This window comes from Mesoplodon mirus (assembly GCF_964341445.2).
Source record: "Mesoplodon mirus genome assembly, chromosome: 14".
Taxonomy (NCBI): domain Eukaryota; kingdom Metazoa; phylum Chordata; class Mammalia; order Artiodactyla; family Ziphiidae; genus Mesoplodon; species Mesoplodon mirus.
In genome coordinates this window covers 50,184,609-50,208,459 of record NC_138990.1, presented here as the reverse complement: position 1 = coordinate 50,208,459, position 23,851 = coordinate 50,184,609, and the positions used below count along the sequence as shown (strand labels likewise).

The 23,851-nt window shown below is 35.6% G+C and overlaps 1 protein-coding gene and 1 long non-coding RNA gene across 3 annotated transcripts in view; one reads left to right on the top strand and one right to left on the bottom strand.

Annotated features, from left to right (window-relative positions):
• The first annotated feature begins 94 nt into the window (after positions 1–94).
• Positions 95–23,694, top strand: LOC309815428. Its single transcript, XR_014295877.1, has 3 exons — positions 95–176; positions 952–1,070; positions 22,069–23,694. It is a non-coding gene; the product is annotated as an uncharacterized lncRNA (long non-coding RNA).
• Positions 12,272–23,851, bottom strand: part of SPAST (spastin) — a 54,613-nt gene continuing 43,033 nt past the window's right edge. For both annotated transcript variants that reach the window (XM_082642247.1, XM_082642248.1), the window contains exons 12-17: positions 23,689–23,768; positions 21,583–21,625; positions 20,287–20,366; positions 17,990–18,060; positions 16,610–16,650; positions 12,272–12,566 (exon numbers count right to left, since the gene is read on the bottom strand). In XM_082642247.1, coding sequence (XP_082498373.1) covers positions 12,444–12,566; positions 16,610–16,650; positions 17,990–18,060; positions 20,287–20,366; positions 21,583–21,625; positions 23,689–23,768 — 438 coding nt within the window. In that variant the 3' untranslated portion in view covers positions 12,272–12,443. The remainder of the gene's footprint in view (positions 12,567–16,609; positions 16,651–17,989; positions 18,061–20,286; positions 20,367–21,582; positions 21,626–23,688; positions 23,769–23,851) is intronic.

The window sequence follows — 23,851 nt, the reverse complement described above, 5'->3', positions numbered from 1 at the left end:
TAGAGCGGAAGGGGGTTGGGCATCAGAGGCCGATTGGCTGCGAGCGACGCGGGGGCGGAAGTGCGTGCACCGGCCTCATAGTCCCGCTCCTCCTTCCCGGCTGCCCCTGCGTTCTACAGAGGCGAAGGTGGCGGCTAGAGCGACTCTTCAGCCCCGGCCGAGGTGTGGGTTCAGAGGTACGCGCTGAGGTCTTTGTCAAGGAGCAATTAGGGTTTCTTTGTAATGTTAGAAAAGTTTCATTGAGTCCTGAAGCGCTTTTACCTATGTTGTGTTATTTAATTTTTGCAATACCTTACGAAATAGATTACATTCCCATTTTTCAAGTGAGGAAACAGGATTAAGAAACTTGCCCAGAGACATACATCTAGCTTGCCGTAGTAGCTGAATTTGAACTCAGGCCGACTAATGACGGACTACTGTGTTGTGCTTCCTAAAATACTACTTAAATTCTGTAAGATTAATTTTATTTTATAAAAGGAAAATAAAACACATCGAAATATAATTCATTCGACAGAAGTTGAATATGGAGTATGTGTGTGTCAGGTACTGATCTCATGAAAATGATATTCTAGTAAGAAGAGACAAAACAAGTAGGAGAAGGAAATGTTTAAAATATATCGGTAAGTAGTGCCATTTAGAAAATAGGGTAATGGTATAGAGAGTAACTGGGTCGCTAATTTAGAGAGGTAGTCAGAGAAAGCTTCTCTAAGAACATTAAATTTGACTTCCAAATGGCAAGTCTTTCTGTGAAGTTTTTTCTAGGCAGAATAAGTAATGCAAATACCTAAGTAAAACAATTAAGGGTGTTTTAAGGTCAGAAAGAAGGTAATATGTCTGGAGAGTTGTGCTTGAGGGGAAGAAACGAAGAGAAGATCTAAGTGATAAACGGGCCAGATCAAGTCGGAATTTCTAATTAGGGGTAAAGAGATCGTTTTTTTTTTTTTTTCTAAGTGAGACCGGAAGCCAGTGGACGGTTTTAGCAACGGAGTTACCTTCTACATTTTGGCTGTGGTATGGAGAATGAACTGTAGATGGAAGATAATAGCTAACATTTATTAAGCACTTACGTGGTAAGTACTAAGAACTTAATGTATCATTTCATTTAATCCTCATAACAGCCCTTTGATATAGGTACTGTTGTTAGCCTCTGCTTGGAAAGTTGTGTGCCAAGGTAACACACCTAGTCAAAGGTGGACCTGGAATTCCGTACACCACAGTTTTAAAGCCTTACCACCTACTCAGTACTTGCTAATCCTGGACAGGATTTGAATCAAGAAGGCAAGTTAGAACATTATTGCTTCAGTTACCCTGAGCGAGTCATTCTCAATTCTTTTTTTTTTTAATATTTATTTATTTGGTTGTGCCAGGTCTTAGTTGCAGCCGGTGGGCTCCTTAGTTGTGGCATGCGAACTCTTAGTTGTGGCTTGCATGTGGGATCTAGTTCCCTGACCAGGGATCCAACCCGGGCCCCCTGCATTGGGAGTGCAGAGTCTTAACCACCGTGCCACCAGGGAAGTCCCCATTCTTGATTCTTGAAGTTTCTTTCCAGTCTTTTTTATTTTAACAAAACTGGAATCAAACAGTACATATTATTTATAGTCTGCCTACTTCATGTAAGGATGTATTGTGACATCTTTCCCATGTCTTAATTTTCTAGAATATAGTTTTAGTGACCTTAGAGAATTCAATCATAGGCATGTGCCTTAATATCAGTATATTTAACGAATTCCTTATTGATGAGTATAACAGGGTTTAGAGTTAGCAAAAATAAATCTCTCAAGCTATTTTAAGAAGAAAAAAATCTAATTCAGGGAATTGAGTAATTGATATAAAATCATAGGAAACAACTAGACAGAAGACCAACAATGAAACAGAAGACTTGAACAACACTATATACCTATTAGACCTAACATATGTCTAGAATACACCATCCAACAGCAGCATAATACACATTCTTCTCTGGTGTATATGGAGCATTCCCAGGATGGAACATTTGTTAAAATAATTTTCAATAAATTTAAAGGGATTAAAATCATAGAAAGTATGCTCTCCAAATATACTGGAATGAAATTAGAAATCCATAACAGAAGGAAATTTGGGATGCTCCCATCTGGTGGAAATTTAAAAAACATACTCTTAGTCAATGGATCAAAGAAGAAATCACAAGAGAACTTAGAAAATACGTTGAGATGAATGAAAATTAAAACTCAACATACCAAAACTTATTGGATACAGCAAAAGCAGCCCTTAGAGGGAAATGTATAGCTGTAAATGCGTGTATTAAAAAAAGAAGGATCTCAAATCAATAACCTAACCTTCCATCTTAAGAAACTAGAAAAAGAAGAGCAAACTAAACTTAAAGCAAGCAAAAAGAAGGAAATAAAAGGGCTTCCCTGGTGGTCCAGTGGTTAAGACTCTGCGCTTCCACTGCAGGAGGCACGGGTTTGATCCCTGCTCAGGGAGCTAAGGTCCCATGTGCTGTGTGGTGCGGCCAAAAAATTAAAATAAAAAGAAGGAAATAAAGTTTGGAGAGGAAATAAATGAAATAGAGAATGGAAAAACAATAGAGAGGTAATTCCCTGGCGGTCCAGTGGTTACAGTGGTTAGGACTCTGCTTTCACTGCAGGGGCCCAGGGAACTAAGATCCGGCAAGCTGCATGGCCAAAACAATTAATTAATTAATTAATTAATTAATTAATTAATTAATTAATTAATGTAAAAAAAAAGAGAAAACAAAACCAAAAATTGATTCTTTAAAATTTTCAACAAAATTGACAAAGCTTTACCTAGACCAAGAAAAAAAAGATTCAAATTACTAAAATTGGGACTTCCCTGGTGGTCCAGTGGGTAAGACTCTGCACTCCCAATGCAGGGGCCCTGGGTTTGATCCCTGGTTGGGGAACTAGATCCCATATGCATGCCAAAACTAAGACCCAGTGCAGCCAAAATAAATAAATTAATTAAAGTTTAAAAAATAATAATTAAAAAAATTACTAAAATCAAGTAAGAAAGGGGGGACATTACTATTGATCTTACAGAAATAAGGATCATAGGGAGTATTATAAAGTTATATACCAACAAATTAGATAACCTAAATGAAATGGACTAATTTCTATAAAGACACAAACTACTGAAAATGACTCAAGAAGAAATAGAAAATCTGATTAGACATAACAAGCAATTGAACTTAAAATTAAAAAAAAAAATTCCACAAAAAGCCCAGGCAAAGATGGCTTCATCGATGAAGTCTACCAAACATTTAAAGAAGGATTAGCACCAATCATTGACAAACTGTTCCCCAAAAATAGAAGAGAAAGGAACACTTCTCTACTCATTCTATGAAGCCAGAATTACCCTGATACCAAAACTAAACAAAAACATCACAAGAAAACTACAGACCAACATCCCATATGAACGTAAATGCAAAAAAACCTCAACAGAATAATAGCAAAATGAATCCACCAAAATATAAAAAGAATCATACACCATGAATGAGTGAGTGGGAATTCACAGGAATGCAAAGCAGGTTCAACATATGAGAATTAACAATGCAATACACCATATTAATAAAGGGCGAATGCCACACAATCATCTCAATAGATGCAGAAAAACATTTGACAAATCTTACACCCCTATCAGAAAAAACAACAAACTAGGAATAGAACCACAGACATAGGTTCTTATGTTGAATAACTAGACCTTTTAGTTTGGAGGTGTATTCTATAACTAGGCCTAGATCTTTGTATGAAGTTATTAGATGTTTTATTTTGTTTTGAATATATTTTTGCCATTAACCTGCTTCTTTCTTGCTTTTGCTATTGTTTGTCTATGTTACGACGTCTTGTTTCATGTGTTTTGTTTATATTTTATTGTTTTATCTATTTTTAATGTATAAGGGAGTGTTCCATAGGAAACAGATGGCAGTATAAACCTGATAAGTCTTCAGTACAAGCCAGCCCTAAGCCCTAACAATTGGAAGTCCCATTGGATTGGTGATCAATTGTTGAAAAAGTGATTGATCAAACTTTGCCTTAGGTATCCTGCAGAACCTTCATGAGAACACTGTCCTGTCAGTTTGTCAAAAAAAGATCACTTTGATTAGTCCATATTCTGGGATTAGTGATCTGTAGAGTTTGTGACTATTGATTGTACAGACTCTTCCTAGTCATCCTGCTTGGCTGGAGAATCTGTGACACTAACAAAATACACATTGTCGATCAACCACCATGGTCTCCCTTTCTTGCAAATTACCTATGTCAAAGTCTCCACCTCCTCCTAGAAGAACTTCTGCCCCTTATATAAAATTACTTATAATCCAAAGTCTTGCATTTTCATTGGTAAATTAGAAAAAAATCAACATAGAATAACAATTACGAGAACTTTTGACATAAAATCAATTTTTTAAACTGAGAACACAGAACACCGGTGAACAGTCAGCTTTGTTAATTGGTATGCTGAGGCTTCAAAAGAAAATTCTAACTCCGACAGTCTCTCTGAAAGATTTTGCAACCTTCTGAAACCTACCCTCCTGGCATTTTTCTCTTTCTCTTCAGCTGTCCCTGACCTTCTAAGTGACATACCTTTTCTTCAGGGTTTTCTCAGGAAAATCAAAATCACATTGTAAACTTACTAGAAAAAGTCAGATTTATAGAAGTTAAATGAAAACTCTAATCTAGAGCCAAAACCCAGGAGTTAGGAAAATCTTTTTCCTAAACTTCAGGGAGACAGGCAAAAAAAATTGCTACAGAACTTAGGATTTTGTTAGATACTTAATGTCCTGGACCACAGATCTGTACCAAATAATTCAATTGTTTGTTCCTCAGAAAGGGTAAAATGTTTTATGTCAGCAGAGTAGAAAAGATTTAAATAACTCTGCTGTGTAATAAAAGTTTAAAAATAAAAGTAGAAAATATACCATTTAATTTCAGCATCTTTTAAGGGAACATTGACCAAAGATTCAAAACTGTAAACTAAATAAAAATGAAAGGGAATTCCCTGGCAGTCCAGTGGTTAGGACTCCACGCTTCCACTGCAGGGGGCCTGGGTTCATCCCTGGTTGGGAAACTAAGATCCCACAAGCCGTGCAGTTTGCGGCAAAAATGATGATGATGATGATGGTTTGGAAGTTTCCTGAGGTCTATTTTTTTTTAGTTCCCTAAGGATTGAACCCAGGCCCTCGGCAGTGAGAGCACAGAGTTCTAACCACTGAACCGCCAGGGAATTCCTCTCCAAACATTATTTGAAAAGATTTTGAAACAATGAGAAAGTTGCAGAAAAGTTTTAACTACAGTGCAAATAACTTTGTTTTTCTTGAAATGTTAAGTTGTTGACCTGCTGCCCCATCACCCCCAAACATGTTAGTGTGTATCCCCTGCAAACAAGGACCTACTTCTATGTAACCACAGTAACAGCCATCAAAATCAGAAAATTAACAATGACACATTACTGTCATCTAACCCTTAGACTCCATTCAAGTTTTGTCAGTTGTTCCAATAAGGTATTTTATAGGAGAAGGAACCAGTTCTAAATCACAAGTTGCATTTAGTTGTCATTCTATTTTGTCTTCTTCAGTCTGGAACAGTTCTTCAGTTTTTCACTTGACTTTCACGAATTTGCCAGTTATTTTGAAGATTCCAGTTATTTTGTAGAATGCTCCTGGAATAGATTCAGGTTGTGAATCTTTGAAAGGAGTATCACAGAAGTAGTACTGCATTTTTCTCATTGAACCTATTATGTGAAATTTGGCCCAGTAATAACTTTCATCACTAGATTAAGGTGGTATCTGTCAAGTTTTTCCACTGTAAAAACTGTACTTTGAAACTATGTGAATGTATTCATACTTAATCACACTTTCAATTTATTCTTGTGTTTATGTATATGTTCACATTGGCTCATGGTTTCTTATTTTACCTCATGGGTTATAATCCATTACTATAATTACTTTAGATGCTCAAAATTGTCCAGTGGGAGCCCCTCTAACCAATAATTCATCTTCATCCTTCTTTAAGCACTTTCTTCTTTTCTGGCACAAGATATTCTGGGTTATCCTGTATTTTCTCTGCCCTAAACCTGGAGTTGGCCATTTCACCAAGGAGCCCTGGTTCCTTTAGTGGATATTATGCACCGAATGTTTGTGTCCCCTTAAAATTCGTATATTGAAACCCTACCGCCACAACGTGATGGTATTTGGACATGGGGTCCTTGGGAGATAATTAGGATTAGATGAGGTCATGAGGGTGGGACCCTCAAGATAGGATTAGTGTCCTCATAAGAGACACCAGAGAGCCTGCTCTTTGTCACTGAGGACACAGCCATTTACAAGCCAGTGAGAGCTCTCCCCAGAAACAAAATTGGAAGGCATCTTGATCTTGGATTTCCTACCTTCCAGAACTGTGAAAATAAATATCTGTCATTTAAGTCTTTAAATGTCACATCCTTTTTAAGAGAATGAATTACTTTTTTTTTTTTTCTTTTTTTTGCGGTACGCTGGCCTCTCACTATTGTGGCCTCTCCCGTTGCGGAGCACAGGCTCCAGACGCACAGGCTCAGCGGCCATGGCTCATGGGCCCAGCCGCTCCGCGGCATGTGGGATCTTCCCGGACCGGGGCATGAACCCGTGTCCCCTGCATCGGCAGGTGGACTCTCAACCACTGTGCCACCAGGGAAGCCCTCTTCATCTATTTTTATATATCTTAAATCATGAATTCATACTCTTAAATCCAATTCCAGCCCAACCCCACAGGTTTCATTTATTTTGTATTCATAACTCCTTTCTCTGACAGAAACATGGCTCCACTATGGTTAATATATTGACTTGTCTGATTAAGTCTCCTGCATGTAAGCAGTTTGTCATCTTTGCTGACACCTTTCCCCAATACACACCTCTCTATTCTTGAGAACTTATTCCTCATTCCAGGTTGCCCCAGTGCATATGAATAACTTCCTTACTCTGTCCCCAATACCCCATACTAAGCTGCCCATTATTGTAGACACCTTCCTCACCCCACTTGGTCTACGACACCCCACTTTGGGCCACCATGCGTCCCTCCTCCCCACTGCAAAACCTGCCCTGAACCACTGTGCGGAAAAGAAGCTAGCATAGCTGGGCTGAGATTGCTATCTTTTGAAAGGCCTGATTGCAAGTTTGGTTGGCATCTGGGAACTTGGATTTGGGGGAGGGTCCCCACCATTCCCTGAGAGTGGTTCACTGTGCCTAACACAGTTAGGCCTAACATCTTCACCCATGTTGTCATAACTTGATGCTGGAGGAATTAAGTGCATCCTGTGTATTTCCACTGGGAGAGGACTCTTGGAAGCTGGTGCTTGGTTTCCTCTGGGCTTTGCCCCATACTCTTGTTCCCTTTGCTGGGTGAGAGATTATAATATGCATCCTCATTAGTCTACCTTACATTAATACTATACAACTTTATGTACAATATAATAACCTTATTTCAACGTAATTCCATTTACTGCCCTCTCCTACCCTTTGTGCTATCTTTGTCACCTACTTTACTTCTCCATACATTATAAATACCACACTGTAAATTTTTTTACAACAACAAATAGATATTCAGAGAAATTAAGAAAAAATTATCTTTTGCATTTACTGACATATATATCATTTGCAAAGTTCTTAATTCCTTCCTGGTGATACAGATTCCTATGGAGGATTACTTTCTGCCAGCCTAAAGAATTTCTTAAAGCATTTCCTATAATGTCAGTCTACTAACAACAAATTCTCTTAGGTTTTGTACACCTGGAGTAGCTTTTATTTTGTCATACTATTTTGAACACTCTAAGTAGACAAAATTTTAGATTAACTTTTGTTAATTTTTGCACTTTTATTATTTTTTTAATTGACGTACAGTTGATTTCCAATGTTGTATTAGTTTCAGGTATACAGCAAAGTGATTCTTTATATATATATATATATATATATATATATATAATTTTCCAGATTCTTTTCCAGTTATTACAAGATATTGAATATAGTTCCCTGTGCTACACAGTAGGGCCTTATCTGTTTTTTATATAGTAGTGTATGATTTTTGCACTTTAAGAATGTCATTCCATCATTTCCTGGATTCCATTGTTTCTGATTAAGTTAGCCACCACTTTTACTGTTTATTCAAGTGTAATGTCATTTCCCCTCTGGCTGCTTTTGAGATTTTTTTGATTTGGTTTGGTTTTGTGCATGTGTGTGTGTTTTGCAATACTACGCACCCAGATGTGATCTTTGTTGCATTTATTCTGCTTGGAATTCACTGAACTTCTTGGACCTGTAAGTTGTTGTTTTCCAACAATTTTGAGAAAATTTCGGGCATTACTGCTTCAGATATTTCTCTTGCCCCATTCTCTTCCTTGCCTCTCCTCTGGACCTCAAAAGTACCTGTACATTAGACTGATACTGTCCCACAGGTCTCAAATCTCTGCTGTTTCTTTTTTTCTCTGTGCTTCAGTTTGATAATTGTACTGGCTGTCTTCCACTTTTCTTTCCTCTGCTTGTCCAGTTTACTGTTAAGCCCATCCAGTGATTATTTAAATTTAGACAGTATATGTTTCATTTCAGATTCTAATTTTTAATCACCAGACTTTGCATTTGGTTTTCAGCTTCTATTTCTCTGCCAAGAATCCCAATCTATTGATCCACCATTTTTTCCCCTGTAAATTTTTAAATGTATTTTAAAGCTGTTAAAAATAATTTTGTTAACTCCAACATAGGGTCATCTGTGTATTTGCTTCTATATATTTTCTGTTGATTACAGATCATATAATTTTTCTTTGTATGCTTAAGGTTTATTTTGTACTGGACTTTGTGAATGACATGTTATAAAGACTCTGGATTTTGTTTTCTTCCAAACAATGTTTTATTCTGGCTAGCTGTTAACTTACTAATGTATAACCTTGATCCTGTGAAAGCCTGATTTTAAGCTTTGTTTCAGTGAGTTTCTTCCCATTTTGCCCAGAGTCCTAAAGTACATCCCTTAGTTCTGGGATGTCATCCTTCCTCCTAAGCCACGGCCCGTTTTGGGTTTCAATGGGAAACCAGAAGTGTTTACTAAACCCCTCTTATTCGCCCTGTATTCGCCCAGCCGTTGTTACAACTACTCAGTTCCTTGGACCTCAACTATTGCTTTCTGCTGGGTTCCTTTGAATATCACACTGCACAGGTACAATTTTGGAATCCACCAAGCATTTGAAAAGAATTTGCAAGCAGATTTGGGGGATTAGATCTCTGAAGCTCTCTCCTTTTCAAAATTTCCCTCCTAATTTCAAGCTGTCCTAGAAGCCCCAAATGACTCCACAGCCCAGCAAGACTGTCACATTCTGCTTTAATTCTATTTCCAAGCACACTGCACAAGCTGGAAATTGCCCTCATGGTAAAAGCTAGTTAATGTGGATCTCTTCTAGTATATGATTTTGTGCTGTTTTTGTCTGTTTTTGATTGCTTTCTAGAGTCTTCTAATCACAGCTTTTTATACTTTGTTCAGACTTTATATTTTTATTGGCAAGAGAGTCAGTCCAATAAAAGCTATTCCTTCAATACCAGACTGCAACCTCTGAAATCTCAAAAAGTTTCAGATAAAAAAATTAAAAGCAAAATAAAGTTTATAATTTATTTCCAATCCATTAGGATAAAAACCCACTTATGCAGCTGAACCTTTTAATTCATTTCTTCTGAAGAAAAGTACAAAAGACCAGAGTAAAACTGAGACAGGCATTTAAAGGAAAACCCTCTGACTCAGAGTCCAAAAACAAACTGCAAATGGTTCATTCTACCAAAAGAATTAGTTTTTGTACAAAATATAATGAATTTTACACTATACACAAAGACTGCTGTATATTTACTTAAATTAGAATTCTAGTATCTGATTTTCTTCCAATTCTTCCCAAGCACAAAGTGTATATGCAAGTCGGAAATCTAATAACCTCAATTGCCAGACTGTCTAGAATAAGCTTTTACCCTTAAGATATCTGGAAAGATAGTATTGATTCTTTCCCTTGGCTCAAAGTCCAGTAGATCAGTGTTTTAATTTAGTTTACAAAACTCTGCCATATTAACATGAACAGCACACTAACGTTTAATGTTTAAACATTACCTTTTACGAAATAACATGACACAGAGCTCAGTGCAAAATCTACAAGGTCACAATCTAAGCCTAATACTAATTCGGGAAACCTCAGCAACTTCTATCTTTATTGAAGAAGACCAAACCAATCCCTTACACATCCTACTATATAATTATTCTATGTTTATGGCCCTTCCACGAGAGAAACACAGCTTAAAATAAAACTTGGTCATAGTTAAGTCAAAGAAAATAGTTCTGTAGCACTAAGCTCAATTTTAGACCTCATCAGGAAATTAAAGTAACACAGATGGATATTCATACAGTAATATAATTCTGACTCAATGTTTATGACAGTATTAATTTGGCTTTTATATAACATTTGAAGTCTTTTGTTATCTAAAACCTCTCCCAAAAAGTGAGCTACATTCAATTACTGCAGATAATTTTATGATAATTTTAAAGGAATTTATATTTTAAAAGTTGAGTTTAAAGCAGACGGACTTTTAATATGATTAACCAGTTATCCAAGTATCAATAATGTTAATCTTTTTCTAAATGAAAAGGAAAAATGAAATTTTATGAGCTTTATTGAAAACGTTTTAATTTGGGATGTTCCTAATTCTTGTCATCGTGTATATTTCATCATCTGTCATTATCAATATTTTATATTGGATGGTTTAGTGTTTGAGACCTTAGAAAGATACTACTCATGACCTAAAAGTATGTATGGTTCTGGTTTAAAAAATTGTTTTTCTATTTATCTCAACCCTTATTTTTATTATCCAGGGAGTTCTATGATTAGAAGAAACATGATTTAAGTTATGGTTACAAATAGCACATGATCTTAAGAAATCATACATCTATATTTAGATAAATCTTTAAGATGAGAAAGAGTAAAGTTAAGAATGTATGTCTTCATTATAAAATTCTTATCTAGTGGGGGCAAGTTTTTAACTTTAATATATTCTCTCTAAACCAAAGCTATTTTTCCTAAATGAAAAATATCTGTTACTACTATAAAATTATTATTTCCACCCATGACATTTTACATAAAAGCACCAAAGAAAATTTCTATAAACAAACTTTTAACCAGTAAACTAAGGGCAAATATCTATTTGCCTTTATTACAGTATTTAAAAGGCCATGATATGAGTCTCTACTTCCTACAATGACATTTTTATAATAAAAACCCAGGCATACTTATACAAACAAGAAACAGAATTACTGTACATTTTTGGGGAACAAAAGGCAGATTAACAGACTAAAACTTTTTAGTTAACAAAGTGAGCACAAGAAACCTATAAAATGTATGCAATGTATAAAAATTCAGTAATTTTTTTAAAGTTTCATTGGAGGGATTAATAATTATTAAGAATAAAACATGGTAAATCCACTGGCTTGTAATTATCCTATAAATAGTAAGAAAGTAATAAGCAATAAATTAGAAATGTCTTAGCTCCTAGTACTTCCCTTCTCGCACAGAAACCACTTTTACAGCAGTTAAAATTGGCTTTCTTAAATATTAGAATTCTAACAGAAAATAAATTCCATTAGGAATAAGTTAACAGTCTACAATAGATTTCTGACAAATATATTAGAAAAAAAATACAGCAGGTCACAGGAGGACTGATCTACATGTTGTATGACAGAGTGTCTGAAAACTTCAAAATTTCTCCTCCATTTCACTAGATTTGTTTTGTTGCTATCATATTACTTTCTAAATTGTTTGGTAGAAAGGTAATAGAAAAATAAAAAGTGAAAAGGACACATTGTTTAATGTCTGTAGATTTATGAAGAAGAAAAAAACCTTCAAAATACTTTTTTCCTACTACTGTTACATAGGAAAAAGTTTCATTTGGCACACAATTTGTAAAAAGAAAAAAAAAAGAAACAGAGTGTTTGGCATTCCAATCACCCATAGTGTAGTAAAGACAACAGTAGGAAAGGAAAATAGGAAAAATTACTATTTTAAGAAAAGATGTCAGAAGACAAACAACCAAAGGCTCTACAACCAAAGGCTCTTGTGTCTTCTACCATTCACTGTCTCTGGAATACTTTCATCTGCAACATAATATACAAATTATTATTTACATTATGATTATATTGGTAAAGAAGACCAGAATCAGTTTTTGTTCTGCTCTAACTACAGTGCCCATCGGGATATCTGTGACCATCAAGGCAAGAAGGCCTTAAACAAAATATTCCATTTGCATTGTATACTTTATTTAAATTTATTTTACGGTTCATCTTCTGGGGTGCACAAATAATTGTAAGACTGAAAAATCCTGTAAACTTAGGCTGAGTTTCTGTAGCAGATAACTATTCATAGAAGATGGTATGTTTCTCTCTTGGAAAGTAAAACGTTCTGCAGGCTTAAACAGTAGTATCTCCAAAATCCTTGTTCCAGCGTATGTATGCTTCTAAGGTTTGAGGACTCACGCTGCGTTTTATCTTTTTTAAGGATTCGGTGAAGTCAGATAATCGAATATTTCTCATCTAGATTAAAAAAAACACACATGAGGATAGATAAACACATATGCAATAGTTAACCCAATGACAGATAAAAGTAATGATGCTGTTGTTTATTAATGTTAAAATATATAGAGATGTATTCTTAGAAAATCATGCCAATCATCTTATTTTATATATTATTCTATATTAGGCAAGTTTGCTATATAAGAAATCCTACCAAAATGCTATACCAATATACTTTCATTTCACGTTTTAGCTCCTAGGTATTAACGTTTTAAATCACAATATTTTCCCATTATAAAAACAAAACATACTCATTACAGAAAATTTGACAAAATATAGACAATCAGAAAAAAGAATCACTCACAATTCCACCGTTCAGATATACAACAACTATTTGGCTTATCTCCTTCCAGTTTTTTTTCTGCATATAGTTTCACGGAATTTTGCACTCTCAAGTCTCACTCACCACAAACACACTCTAGCTAAATTCATGTCAGGTTTATCAGAAAGGAAAGAGGAGTTTACAAGATGTACACAGGACTTTGAAGGAAATATTGCTCTTTAACTACAACATGAAGGAGGCTTATGTCTGAAATTTTCTAATATTAGTATTGCTTATAATACATTTTTATGTCAATTTGGTCTTATTTTCTAAGATTTTTAATTGGCTTCAAGAAAGTAAAATAAAACAATACTGAGTTAATAAATACCTAATTTTCACCTAAGGATTTTCAAAAGGCCAAATGGAGTTTGGCACAAGATGACCGGTATTAAAAATTATCACTTATGCATCATCACATGTATATTTTGCTCCCAAATAAGAAGTTAAAGAAGAACTGGAGACAAAACTTCAGCAACTGATATTTATCTATATTATTCTTTTTATTACTCTTATAAAACCCAATCTAACTACTTCACATCCTCTCTAATATCAACATAGCATAGATTAAGAAAATCAACTACATTTGTAACTTGTAGCCTAATCTGAAAAATTTGTCAAAATGAAAAAGGATATATTGTTACCATAATCACTGCATGACCCCTATTTGCTCCTTATTTAACTATAAAACACACACTGGCTCTTCCTAAAGCCCAAAATTTAGCAGAATGATGAATGTAATGTGAGTATTATCTATGATACTCCTGAATATCTGTTATTAAGATTAAGGTTTCAAAAGCTTTTGATGAAATTCTAATTTATGTTCATAGTTCGGGGTGTGTGTGTATGTGTATTTCACTGTGGAAAACAGTATGGAGGTTTCTCAGAAAACTAAAAAGAGAACTACCATATGACCCAGCAGTTCCACACCTGGGTATATATCTGAAAAAAACAAAAACACTAATTTGATAAGATACATGCACCCCAATGTTCATAGCAGCCTTATTTACAATTGCCAATATATGGAAGCAACCTAAGTGTCCATCAACAGATGAATGGATAAAGATGTGGTGTGTGTATATATATATATAAAAAAAATATATATATGCACACATATATACACACAATGGAATACTACTCAGCCATAAAAAAGAACAAAATTTTGCCATTTGCAGCAACATGTATGGACTTGGAGGATATTATGCTAAGTGAACTGAGACAGAGGAAGACAAATACTGTATGATATCACTTATATGTGGAATTCAAAAAATACAACAAACTAGTGAATATAACAAAAAAGAAGCAGACGCAGATATAGAGAACAAACTAGTGGTTACCAGCAGGGAGAGGGCGAGAGGGGCAATGTAGGCATGGGGGAGTGGGAGGTACAAACTATCGGGTGTAAGATAGGCTCAAGGATGTATTGTACAACATGGGGAATATAGCCAATATTTTGTAATAACTGTAAATGGAAAATAACCTTTAAAAGTTATATAGAAAATATGATATTTTAAAGTTAGTAAGAGACTAATGTATATAACAGGAAAAATCAACCAGTAGCTAGTTCAGTAAAGAGGGAAAAATAAATAGCAAAGAAGTCTTATCAAAACAAAATAACAAAAGAACTAATAAAGTTGAACTAGATACAAACTGTGTGCTTTATAAACAAAGTACATTATACTCTGAATTTATAACCAATGATTTTCAGCACTACCTTTTAAAAACACAGAATTCCAACACAATTATTTGAGTTTCTATTCTTATAAACTATAAAAGGCAAATTAGGTATATCTCATCTAAATTTCTGCATATATACCAGCACCTGATAACACAGTTATTAAAATTGTACCAAAGAATAGCTGAAAAAAATTCTAGTACACATTCTTAAAACCAAACTACTTGTGTTTTTCTGTAATCTCATAAATAAGAAAATAGAATGGATTTCCTTGATCTCTATAATAAATTGCTGTTATTTAGTATTTATGTATTTTAAAATTATTTAATGGATACCTATACAGTATTCACTGTTGCCAGACTTTCTAAAGTGCTTTATAAATATTAACTCATAAGCCAGGACTAATGACTAAAAGCTATTATCAAATTATTAATACTAAAATCATTAGGTTAAAAATAAACTTAAACTGAATGAAAGTATACAGTAGAACCAAAAACTGTAACACTGTAACCTGACTACACATAATTAGTGGAATGGTCACAAAAGGTACCAGTAATGTTATTTTTTGTAATTCATTCAGTAGTTTTAATTTCAGTATATGGTCTGTCCAAGGGACAAAGAGAGAGGCCTAAAATGTCACACAATGGGCCTTTCCTCAACTTTAATCTAGGGGGCCAGAGTACATATATGAAAAATCAAGTTTATCTGTCCTGAGTCCAAGGTAGGGAGAGTGGTGTGTGGAAAAGAAATAATTCATGCACAGTGCTTACTTTTGGTTAGGAAAGTACTATTAGGCTTATGCTATAAGAACATTAAAAAAATAATATATTGATGGGATACTGTAAATAAATTATACCTAAACTATTAAAAAAAACCTCAAGACAGTGCTAATATATTTTTAAAAATTAGAAAAATGTGGAATCAAAATTATGAATCAGATAAAAGGGACCTGAAACTTATACTTTAAACATGAATTTTTAAGGTAATAGTAGCTAAACACCAAAGTATATGACATGTGGAATTCTCTGTTCCTAAGCTTCATTCATGTCAAACACAATCCAGGTAAACTAGACTGCTGAAATGGAAAAAGGTGGTTGCAAGAAGTCTGAAGGCTTTCTTAGTAATGTAGTTGGTTAAGCACCATGCACAAGATGCCTGAAGACAACCTCAAATTTACTTGGAAGCTTGAAGAAAAAAGACTGCCAAAATGTACTCATACTCAAGTACATTTATTCTCTATGTTAAGAGTTCACTGTTAACACTTGGACAGGACTCTCTGCAATGTAATGTGCAGATAGATCCTCTAGCCAGCCACCAGCCTCCAGCCCATGCCTCTGGGGTTTTTTATTGGTTTTTTTTGTTTGTTTTGTTTTCAGTTCACATTTGGACTCCACTGGAGTTCTATTCTCTCTTCTGTTCCAAGAATGAAGTCTCTTTGGTTAGTAATGTTTCAGGTGCTATCTGAGCTCTGAGAGATAAGTTACATAATTCACATCTGATTTAAACTGGCTGGTTACATAGTTATGATCATTTTGCATGGCAAAATATATTTTGCTGGCAATTTTTTTCAAAAGAAATGCTTCAGCATCTCATAACGGGACCTCCCATATTTTTTAAATGTAATGAATTACATTACAATGGAAACTATTGCTTTTATAAGAAGGAAGACATAAACATTATTGAAAAACTAACAAAACAGAACATCAAGGGGTTAACCTGTTACAAGCTATATTCATGACGTATAAAATCCTCAAGTTGCCTATAATGTTGTTCTGTTTAGTATTTATGTAATATGATTTGACCGAAAATGACTTAATGATTATGTATATTTATTGTGTATTACCAAAGGACACCATAAGAGACTAGTTGGACAGTCCTCCATATTTTGAAATGAAGCAAAATTAACTTTTTCTAGTTTCTAATCAGATAAACTAGAAAAATCCAGACAAAAGATATGTTTTACAATCTAGAGGACCAGAATGAAAAAAAGATAATTGTAAAATAGTATACCTCACTGGCAGACATATTCTTCACTTGTTCTGGTTTCAGTTCTGTAAAATATAAAAGTCACTTACAAAAAAGAGATTGCCAACTTTAAACTAACGAAGTACAATAATCTAAAAGTATATGTTCAATATAAATCATTATATTAAAAAGAGACCATACATTAAGAGCACATACAATTTATAAATGCTTAGAATAATATACCTTCTTAGGAAGGCATTCAATTTCTTTATATATTGCTCAAGAACAACAGATTCTACAAATTTCATAGTAAACTTAAAATAATGCAACTTGTTCTTTACAAAAGGCATTTGTTGTTTTAAGCCAACAACTTTGTTTCAGAATAACAGCTAAAATATTCTAAAAAATACACATGATTTATACATTAGCTACTGACTCTGAGTCCAGTATCTGAACAAGATTTCATGCCTCCTGCAGAAAGAAAGCTTGACTGAAATGCTTTACCCAGAGTTTCAAACTATATTCTCAAGGTTACATTTATTATTCTCTAAAGCAGCAGTTCTTAATCAGTACCCTGTTTCACTGTTAGAGATACGTTCTGGAAGTTGCATGTTCCATGTTCAATTTTACCACCATAGCCAGTAATCTGAGTGCATACCTGAGAGCATCACCCATCCACTGCCCATGCTGCCTGTGGAAGAGTAGCTGAAAACATCTACTCTAAAGTGATTATCACAGTGAGTTTAATCTAACATAACCTAAAAATGATAGATGTGGTATTTCAGGGTCAACAAATTACTTGAATCAAAACAGAGCAATGAATGATATACTTTGCTGCAATTTTTCAAAAGATAACATATAATGATAAAAGTAAAAACTTCTATTTATATGTTTCCTTACACACATTAATTTCAAGTAATACTAGAATACTGAAATGAAAAGAACCAAAAAATAGATAAGAAAATCTTCCTTTATTATTCTTTTCCACTTGCTTTAAAAAGTTCTCATTTTCTTGAGTTTTCTACTGCTAACCTACTATCAAGAAGTAAAACCTGCTGTCCAGAACAGGGCTCATGGTCCACTGATCCATGGACTGTCTTTGTATGGTCTGTGAGCTAAGAATGGTTTCACAGCTTTTTGTTGTTGAAAAAAAAAAAAAAAGAGGAGGAGGAGCAGGAGGAGGAGGAGTCAGAAGAAGAGTGAGAAGAAGATGCAACAGAACATATGCGGCCCATGAGTCTAAAACTATTTTCAGAAAGGTTTGTTGACCCTAAGTCTAGAAACTTTGTATCAAGTTTTAATCAAGTTTTCCACTGATATAGTTTTACTACTTTCTTACTAATAAAAAATATCAACAGGGACTTCTTAAACTTCTGAAGTGGTCTAATAAACAGTTGAAAATGCTTCAAGCTTTTGTATTCCTACCTCGGATAGGACCCAGTGCTGCATCTTTTGCCAGAGCTGTTAGATCACTTCCTGAGTATCCATCGGTCATTCTGAGAATGGGAAAGAAAAAAGAGCAACTTATTTTCACCTTTGCAGATTTCAATCTCCACATAATAAGAGAGTAAAACCTAGCTTGCCTTTTTTATCAAGCAGACAGCTATGTGATTTGATTTGAAGGACAGAGGAAGGCCTACTTGCTAAAAACGAACAGCTGACTGGTTCCTTATAATGCCTCGAATTTTCATTATTAGAACCATTCCTTTAGATTAAAGTATACTATATCTCCAGGAGGCTCCATTAAATTGTAAATATGTGCCTTGGAAAGGTAACATCTATAAGCCATTGCTGGCCAACTGACACATAACCACAATTACTTCTCTATAAGTTCCTGAGTCTTTATCTTGACAAAGAGAACTGCCTTGATGAAATGAGGGCCAATCAAGGAAGATTTCTTTAAATGTAGGACAGACAGGGTGAAGCAAGAGTCTGGGATAGAAGACATTGGCAAAGGGAGGCACACCTGAATGGGATGCCACAGTGGAGATCCTGGGCAGCCAAGACACTATCAAAGGGAACTAAGAACTAGGGAGGCAAAGAGGAAGAGGAAAATAAAACAAGAAAAAAAGCATTTACTTATGTACTATGTTAAATAACTGCACAAACATTATTAGCAGAATATTTTATTGGAATTCAAAGGATCTCAGTATTTCCAAGTACTGAATTTGTTATTTTCATAGGTATCTGGGAACTCAGACTTTTACCAACATAACTAGCTATTCACATTCTTGTTGAACGTTTTAAATTACTTTATGAGATTTTTTTCAATGACTAAAATTCATGAGTATATCTTCTATATTCAGTTTCTGCTTAATACACCACTCATAAAAAAAAGCTGAAGAAGTCAAAGTTTAAAAATATTATGTGGGGCTTCCCTGGTGGTGCAGTGGTTGAGAGTCTGCCTGCCGATGCAGGGGACACAGGTTCGTGCCCCGGTCCGGGAAGATCCCACATGTCGCAGAGCAGCTGGGCCCGTGAGCCATGGCCGCTGAGCCTGCACGTCTGGAGCCTGTGCTCCGCAATGGGAGAGGCAACAGCAGTGAGAGGCCCGCGTACCACACACACAAAAAAAATTATGTGTAAGCAAAAGAACAAGTTTAAGTGAAAATATGTGTTGGTGTAGGCAGATATGAGATGTTTTACATTTTAAAAATTACTTCAGGGCTTCCCTGGTGGTGCAGTGGTTAAGAACCTGCCTGCCAATGCAGGGAACACAGGTTCGAGCCCTGGTCCAGGAAGATCCCACATGCCACGGGGCAACTAAGCCTGTGAGCCTCAACTACTGAGTCTGCGCTCTAGAGCCCATGAGCCACAACTACTGAGCCCACGCGCCTAGAACCCGTGCTCCGCAACAAGAGAAGCCACCGCAATGAGAAGCCCACGCACCACGATGAAGAGTAGCCCCCACTCACCGAAACTAGAGAAAGCCCACGTGCAGCAACGAAGACCCAACACAGCCAAACATAAATAAAATAAATTTATTAAAAATTACTTTAATACCACTTATAACTTTTTTTTTTTTTTTTCTTTTTGCGGTATGCGGGCCTCTCACTGTTGTGGCCTCTCCCGTTGCGGAGCACAGGCTCCGGATGCGCAGGCCCAGCGGCCATGGCTCACGGGCCCAGCCGCTCCGCGGCATATGGGATCCTCCCAGACCGGGGCACGAACCCGTATCCCCTGCATCGGCAGGCGGACTCTCAACCACTGCGCCACCAGGGAGGCCCCCACTTATAACTTTTTTTTTTTTTTCTTTTTGCGGTATGCGGGCCTCTCACTGTTGTGGCCTCTCCCGTTGCAGAGCACAGGCTCCGGACGCGCAGGCCCAGCGGCCATGGCTCACGGGCCCAGCCGCCCCGCGGCATATGGGATCCTCCCAGACCGGGGCACGAACCCGTATCCCCTGCATCGGCAGGCGGACTCTCAACCACTGCGCCACCAGGGAGGCCCCCACTTATAACTTTTAATAAATTTATAAAAATATATACTACCATCATTAGCTGTTTAGGTCATGTCTCCTAGAGGATCTAGAAACTAAAATTTAGACACCATATATATAAGAAAATGAGATGAGAGAAGGTAAAGGAAGTAGAGAATGAAACAATAAGAAGTTTTCTGATAGATAAATTACTCATTTCATACATGAGCTTACTTTAAAGAAAACAGAAAAAGAATTCTTAAAAAAAAAAAAACTGCAAGATAGACCAAATCACATTACTCACCTAGCAAGTTGTGCTAGTTCTTTTTGGGTCAATGGGCTTCCTTGTTTACATAATAGATTTTTTAATAAAAGTAGTCGTGTCTGAAAAGAAATATTAAAGAATTATCAGTCCATAGAATTGGCTTAATAAAATATCCAGGAGTCAGTCAGGTTCAAATCCCAACTCTCATTTAGGAGCTGAATGATCTTATACAAACCACTCTACCTCTTAGAGCCTCACACATATATCTGTTAAAATAACAATTTTTTTAGAGTTCCTGAAAGAGTTAAAAACAATCCAAATAAAACACTAAGAAAGTAGCTGCTGTTACTACCAAGGATGCTAAGGGTCTGAGCTAGACACCACAATTAAAAAAAAAGTTTTATAGAGATATGAATTCATGTAACATGGAATCTCACCCTTTTGAAGTATATAATTCAATGACTTTTAATAAGTTTATTGTGCAACCATCACCATAATCCAATTTTAGAACATTTCTATCACCCCAAAAAGTTCACTTGTGCCTGTTTGCAGTTAATCCTGACTTCCACCCACAGCCTTACCTAATCACTATTTACTTTGTTTCCAGAAATGAGCCTTTTCTAGACATTTCATAAAAATGGAATCATGTGATAGGAAATCTTTTGCATCTGGCATCTTTACTTAGTGTAATGTTTTTGAGGTTCATCCATATTATGGTATGTGTAAGCTCATTCCTTTTATTGCTAAACAGTATTCCATTAAATGGATATACCACATTTGTATATCCTTTCACCAACTGATGAAGGATTTTTTTTAAATTATTTATTTATTTATTTTTGGCTGTGTTGGGTCTTCGTTGCTGCGCGTGGGCCTTCTCTAGTTGTGGCGAGCAGGGGCTATTCTTCGTTGTGTGGTGCATGGGCTTCTCATTGCGGTGGCTTCTCTTGTTGCAGAGCACGGGGTCTACTTAGTTGCTCTGCAGCATGTGGGATCTTCCCAGACCAGGGCTCGAACCTGTGTCCCCTTCACTGGCAGGTGGATTCAGGTCACCAGGGAAGCCTGAAGACTATTTTAGATTCTCTGTAGTTCTTGGCTATTATTTATAATGCTGTTATAAAAATTCTTGTACATGTCTGTGTAGACATATGTTTTCATTTCTCTTGGATAGATTCTTAGGAATGAAATTTTGGGGTCTTACAGTAAGTTTTCTGTTTATCTTTTTAAGAAACCGCCAAACTTTTCCAATGCAGCTGTACCATGCACTGGAAGACTTAATACTGTCAAGATGGTAGTTCTTGTTTCTGCCTTAAAAAAAATTCAAACACAGATACATACCTCCTCATTTGGCAAAGACACATATACCCGTTTGGTGAAACGCCTAAAAAAAGGATTTAAGCAATCTCAGAAATACAGTTTTGAATTTACAGATAATTCAGTTCAAGTAGCACATAACAAGAACAAAGCTTTAAATATAATTGCTCAAGGCATTTGAATACATTTTAGTAGTTATCGGTGTAAAAGTTACTCTTTTAAAATATTCTAGTTAAATATATAAAATAGATAACTAATAAGGACCTACTGCATAGCACAGGTAACACTACCCAATACTCTGTCATGACCTATATGGGAAAATAATTGAAAAAAGAGTGGATATATGTATAACTGATTCACTTTGCTGTACACCTGAAACTAACACAAAATTATAAATCAAATATACTCCAATAAAAAGTTTTTAAAAATTGTAGTTAATGTTTAAAAATCCTTAATTCAATATTGTCAGAATTAAATTAACCATTTATGTATTTGTATTTTTTTTAACAGCAGTAACACTTTAAAACAAAATATCTGATATAAGAAGTTGAAGAAACAGATCTCTGCTGTCTTCTTGAAACTGAAAACAACTAAAACCAACAAGGACAACAGAAACAGCAATGTGAACTCCATCATCAACAAACTACATAACATTTACAGAACTAAAATGTATGAAGAAGGGATGCCTAGGGCAGGAAAATTACACTGACAAAGGTGAATACAGAGCACCTGCCACTGCAAATTTTAGACATGGCTGTCAGAGCAGAGTTTTCCAGGGGGAACAGAGAGAGCACACTCTGAGGGATAATAAAACTAACCTCCCCATATTTAAGCAAACATGTGAGGACTGGCTCTGCAGATCATGTGACCCTAGTCAGTAGCAAGGGAATGGCAAGGAAGATGAGGCTGAACAAAGAAACTCAAAGATACATCACCTTTGTAAGAAGACATCAGTCAGTCTGGCAAGATGACAAGCTGTTTTGCAATGACCAATCTTTTCAGTTGAAGAAGACTAAATCAACCCAATAGCTTATTTATATACACGTATACTTCTTTATCAGGTACGGCTTTGTTGTGAGTCAGGGAGACTGCCCACCAGTCCAGGGTATTCATAGGACAACTCAAGATACATGCTTGCTACCTTACTTTTCTAGCTCTTCTACAATATCCTTCCAAATTGGGTTTTCCAAGAAAACTCCCCTTATTCAAATAAAATTAATAAGCAAAACAGACAAAAGCATAAGACTGATTTTAAAAAACAGTGCCAAAAAGGGGAAAGAATACAGTAAACATAAAATAGATAAAATGAAGAACATGCACAAGAGGATTTTGCCATAAAGCAAATTAAAATTGTGACCAAATATCTTTCCAAGAAATAAAATAATTTGATGAAAAAAAAGGCTCCTATGAAATAAGAGCTCAGTGAGATAAAAAGGCTCAAGGAAATGACATACAAAGGCTCAAAGAAGTAGACAACAGAAGATGAAAAATGGGTTTGCAGAGATCAGGAAAACAATAGAAAAGAAAACAAAAACCACCACAGAAACAAAGGCTACAAAAGTAGTAGCAGTAGTATTAGAAAGGAGGTTAGACACTAACCCTACTGGATTAACCCATAAATGTGAATAAAGCAGGCTTGCTTCAGACTTTCACACTGCAACATCCAATCCTAGAAACAATGGGGCAATGTTATAAATTCCTCAGGAAAAGAGCGGGAGATCCAAGAATTTTATGCTGAGTCAAACTGTCCTCCCAGTAGAAAGGGAATAAATTTGATCAAACACAGGAGAAGAGAGCATATGGCTCCCATGAGCTGTGCTTTATCAGCTTCTCATGAAGCCCACTAAAAGAGGGTAAAAATCAGTTTCGGTGTTTTAAGATATTTTAATCCAACCCAGAAGAAATAAGTAATTTCCCTAAAACCATAAAGTTAAAAATAGTTTTCCTGATATCATGTTGGCCCTATCCTCAAAATCTTCAGTTGGTAACAAGAGACCAGAAGATAGATATAGAGAGGAAAATAATGAATTTAGTCTTAAAATTGAGAGAGAAGGAAACAAATACATCAGATGAACACATGAGTAAATACATCCGTAATAAATGTGTGCATTTCTACATAAATTTCCCTACCTGAGAACAGCCTCATCAAGCTCTTGTGGCCTGTTAGTTGCACCCATTACAAGCACTCTGTCATCTCCAGCAGATTGTACCTATAAGCCAAAATTTTTTTTCAATACTTTTAGGTAAATAACAAAGAAAAACATAATAAAGATATCTATTTCTAGGGCTTCCC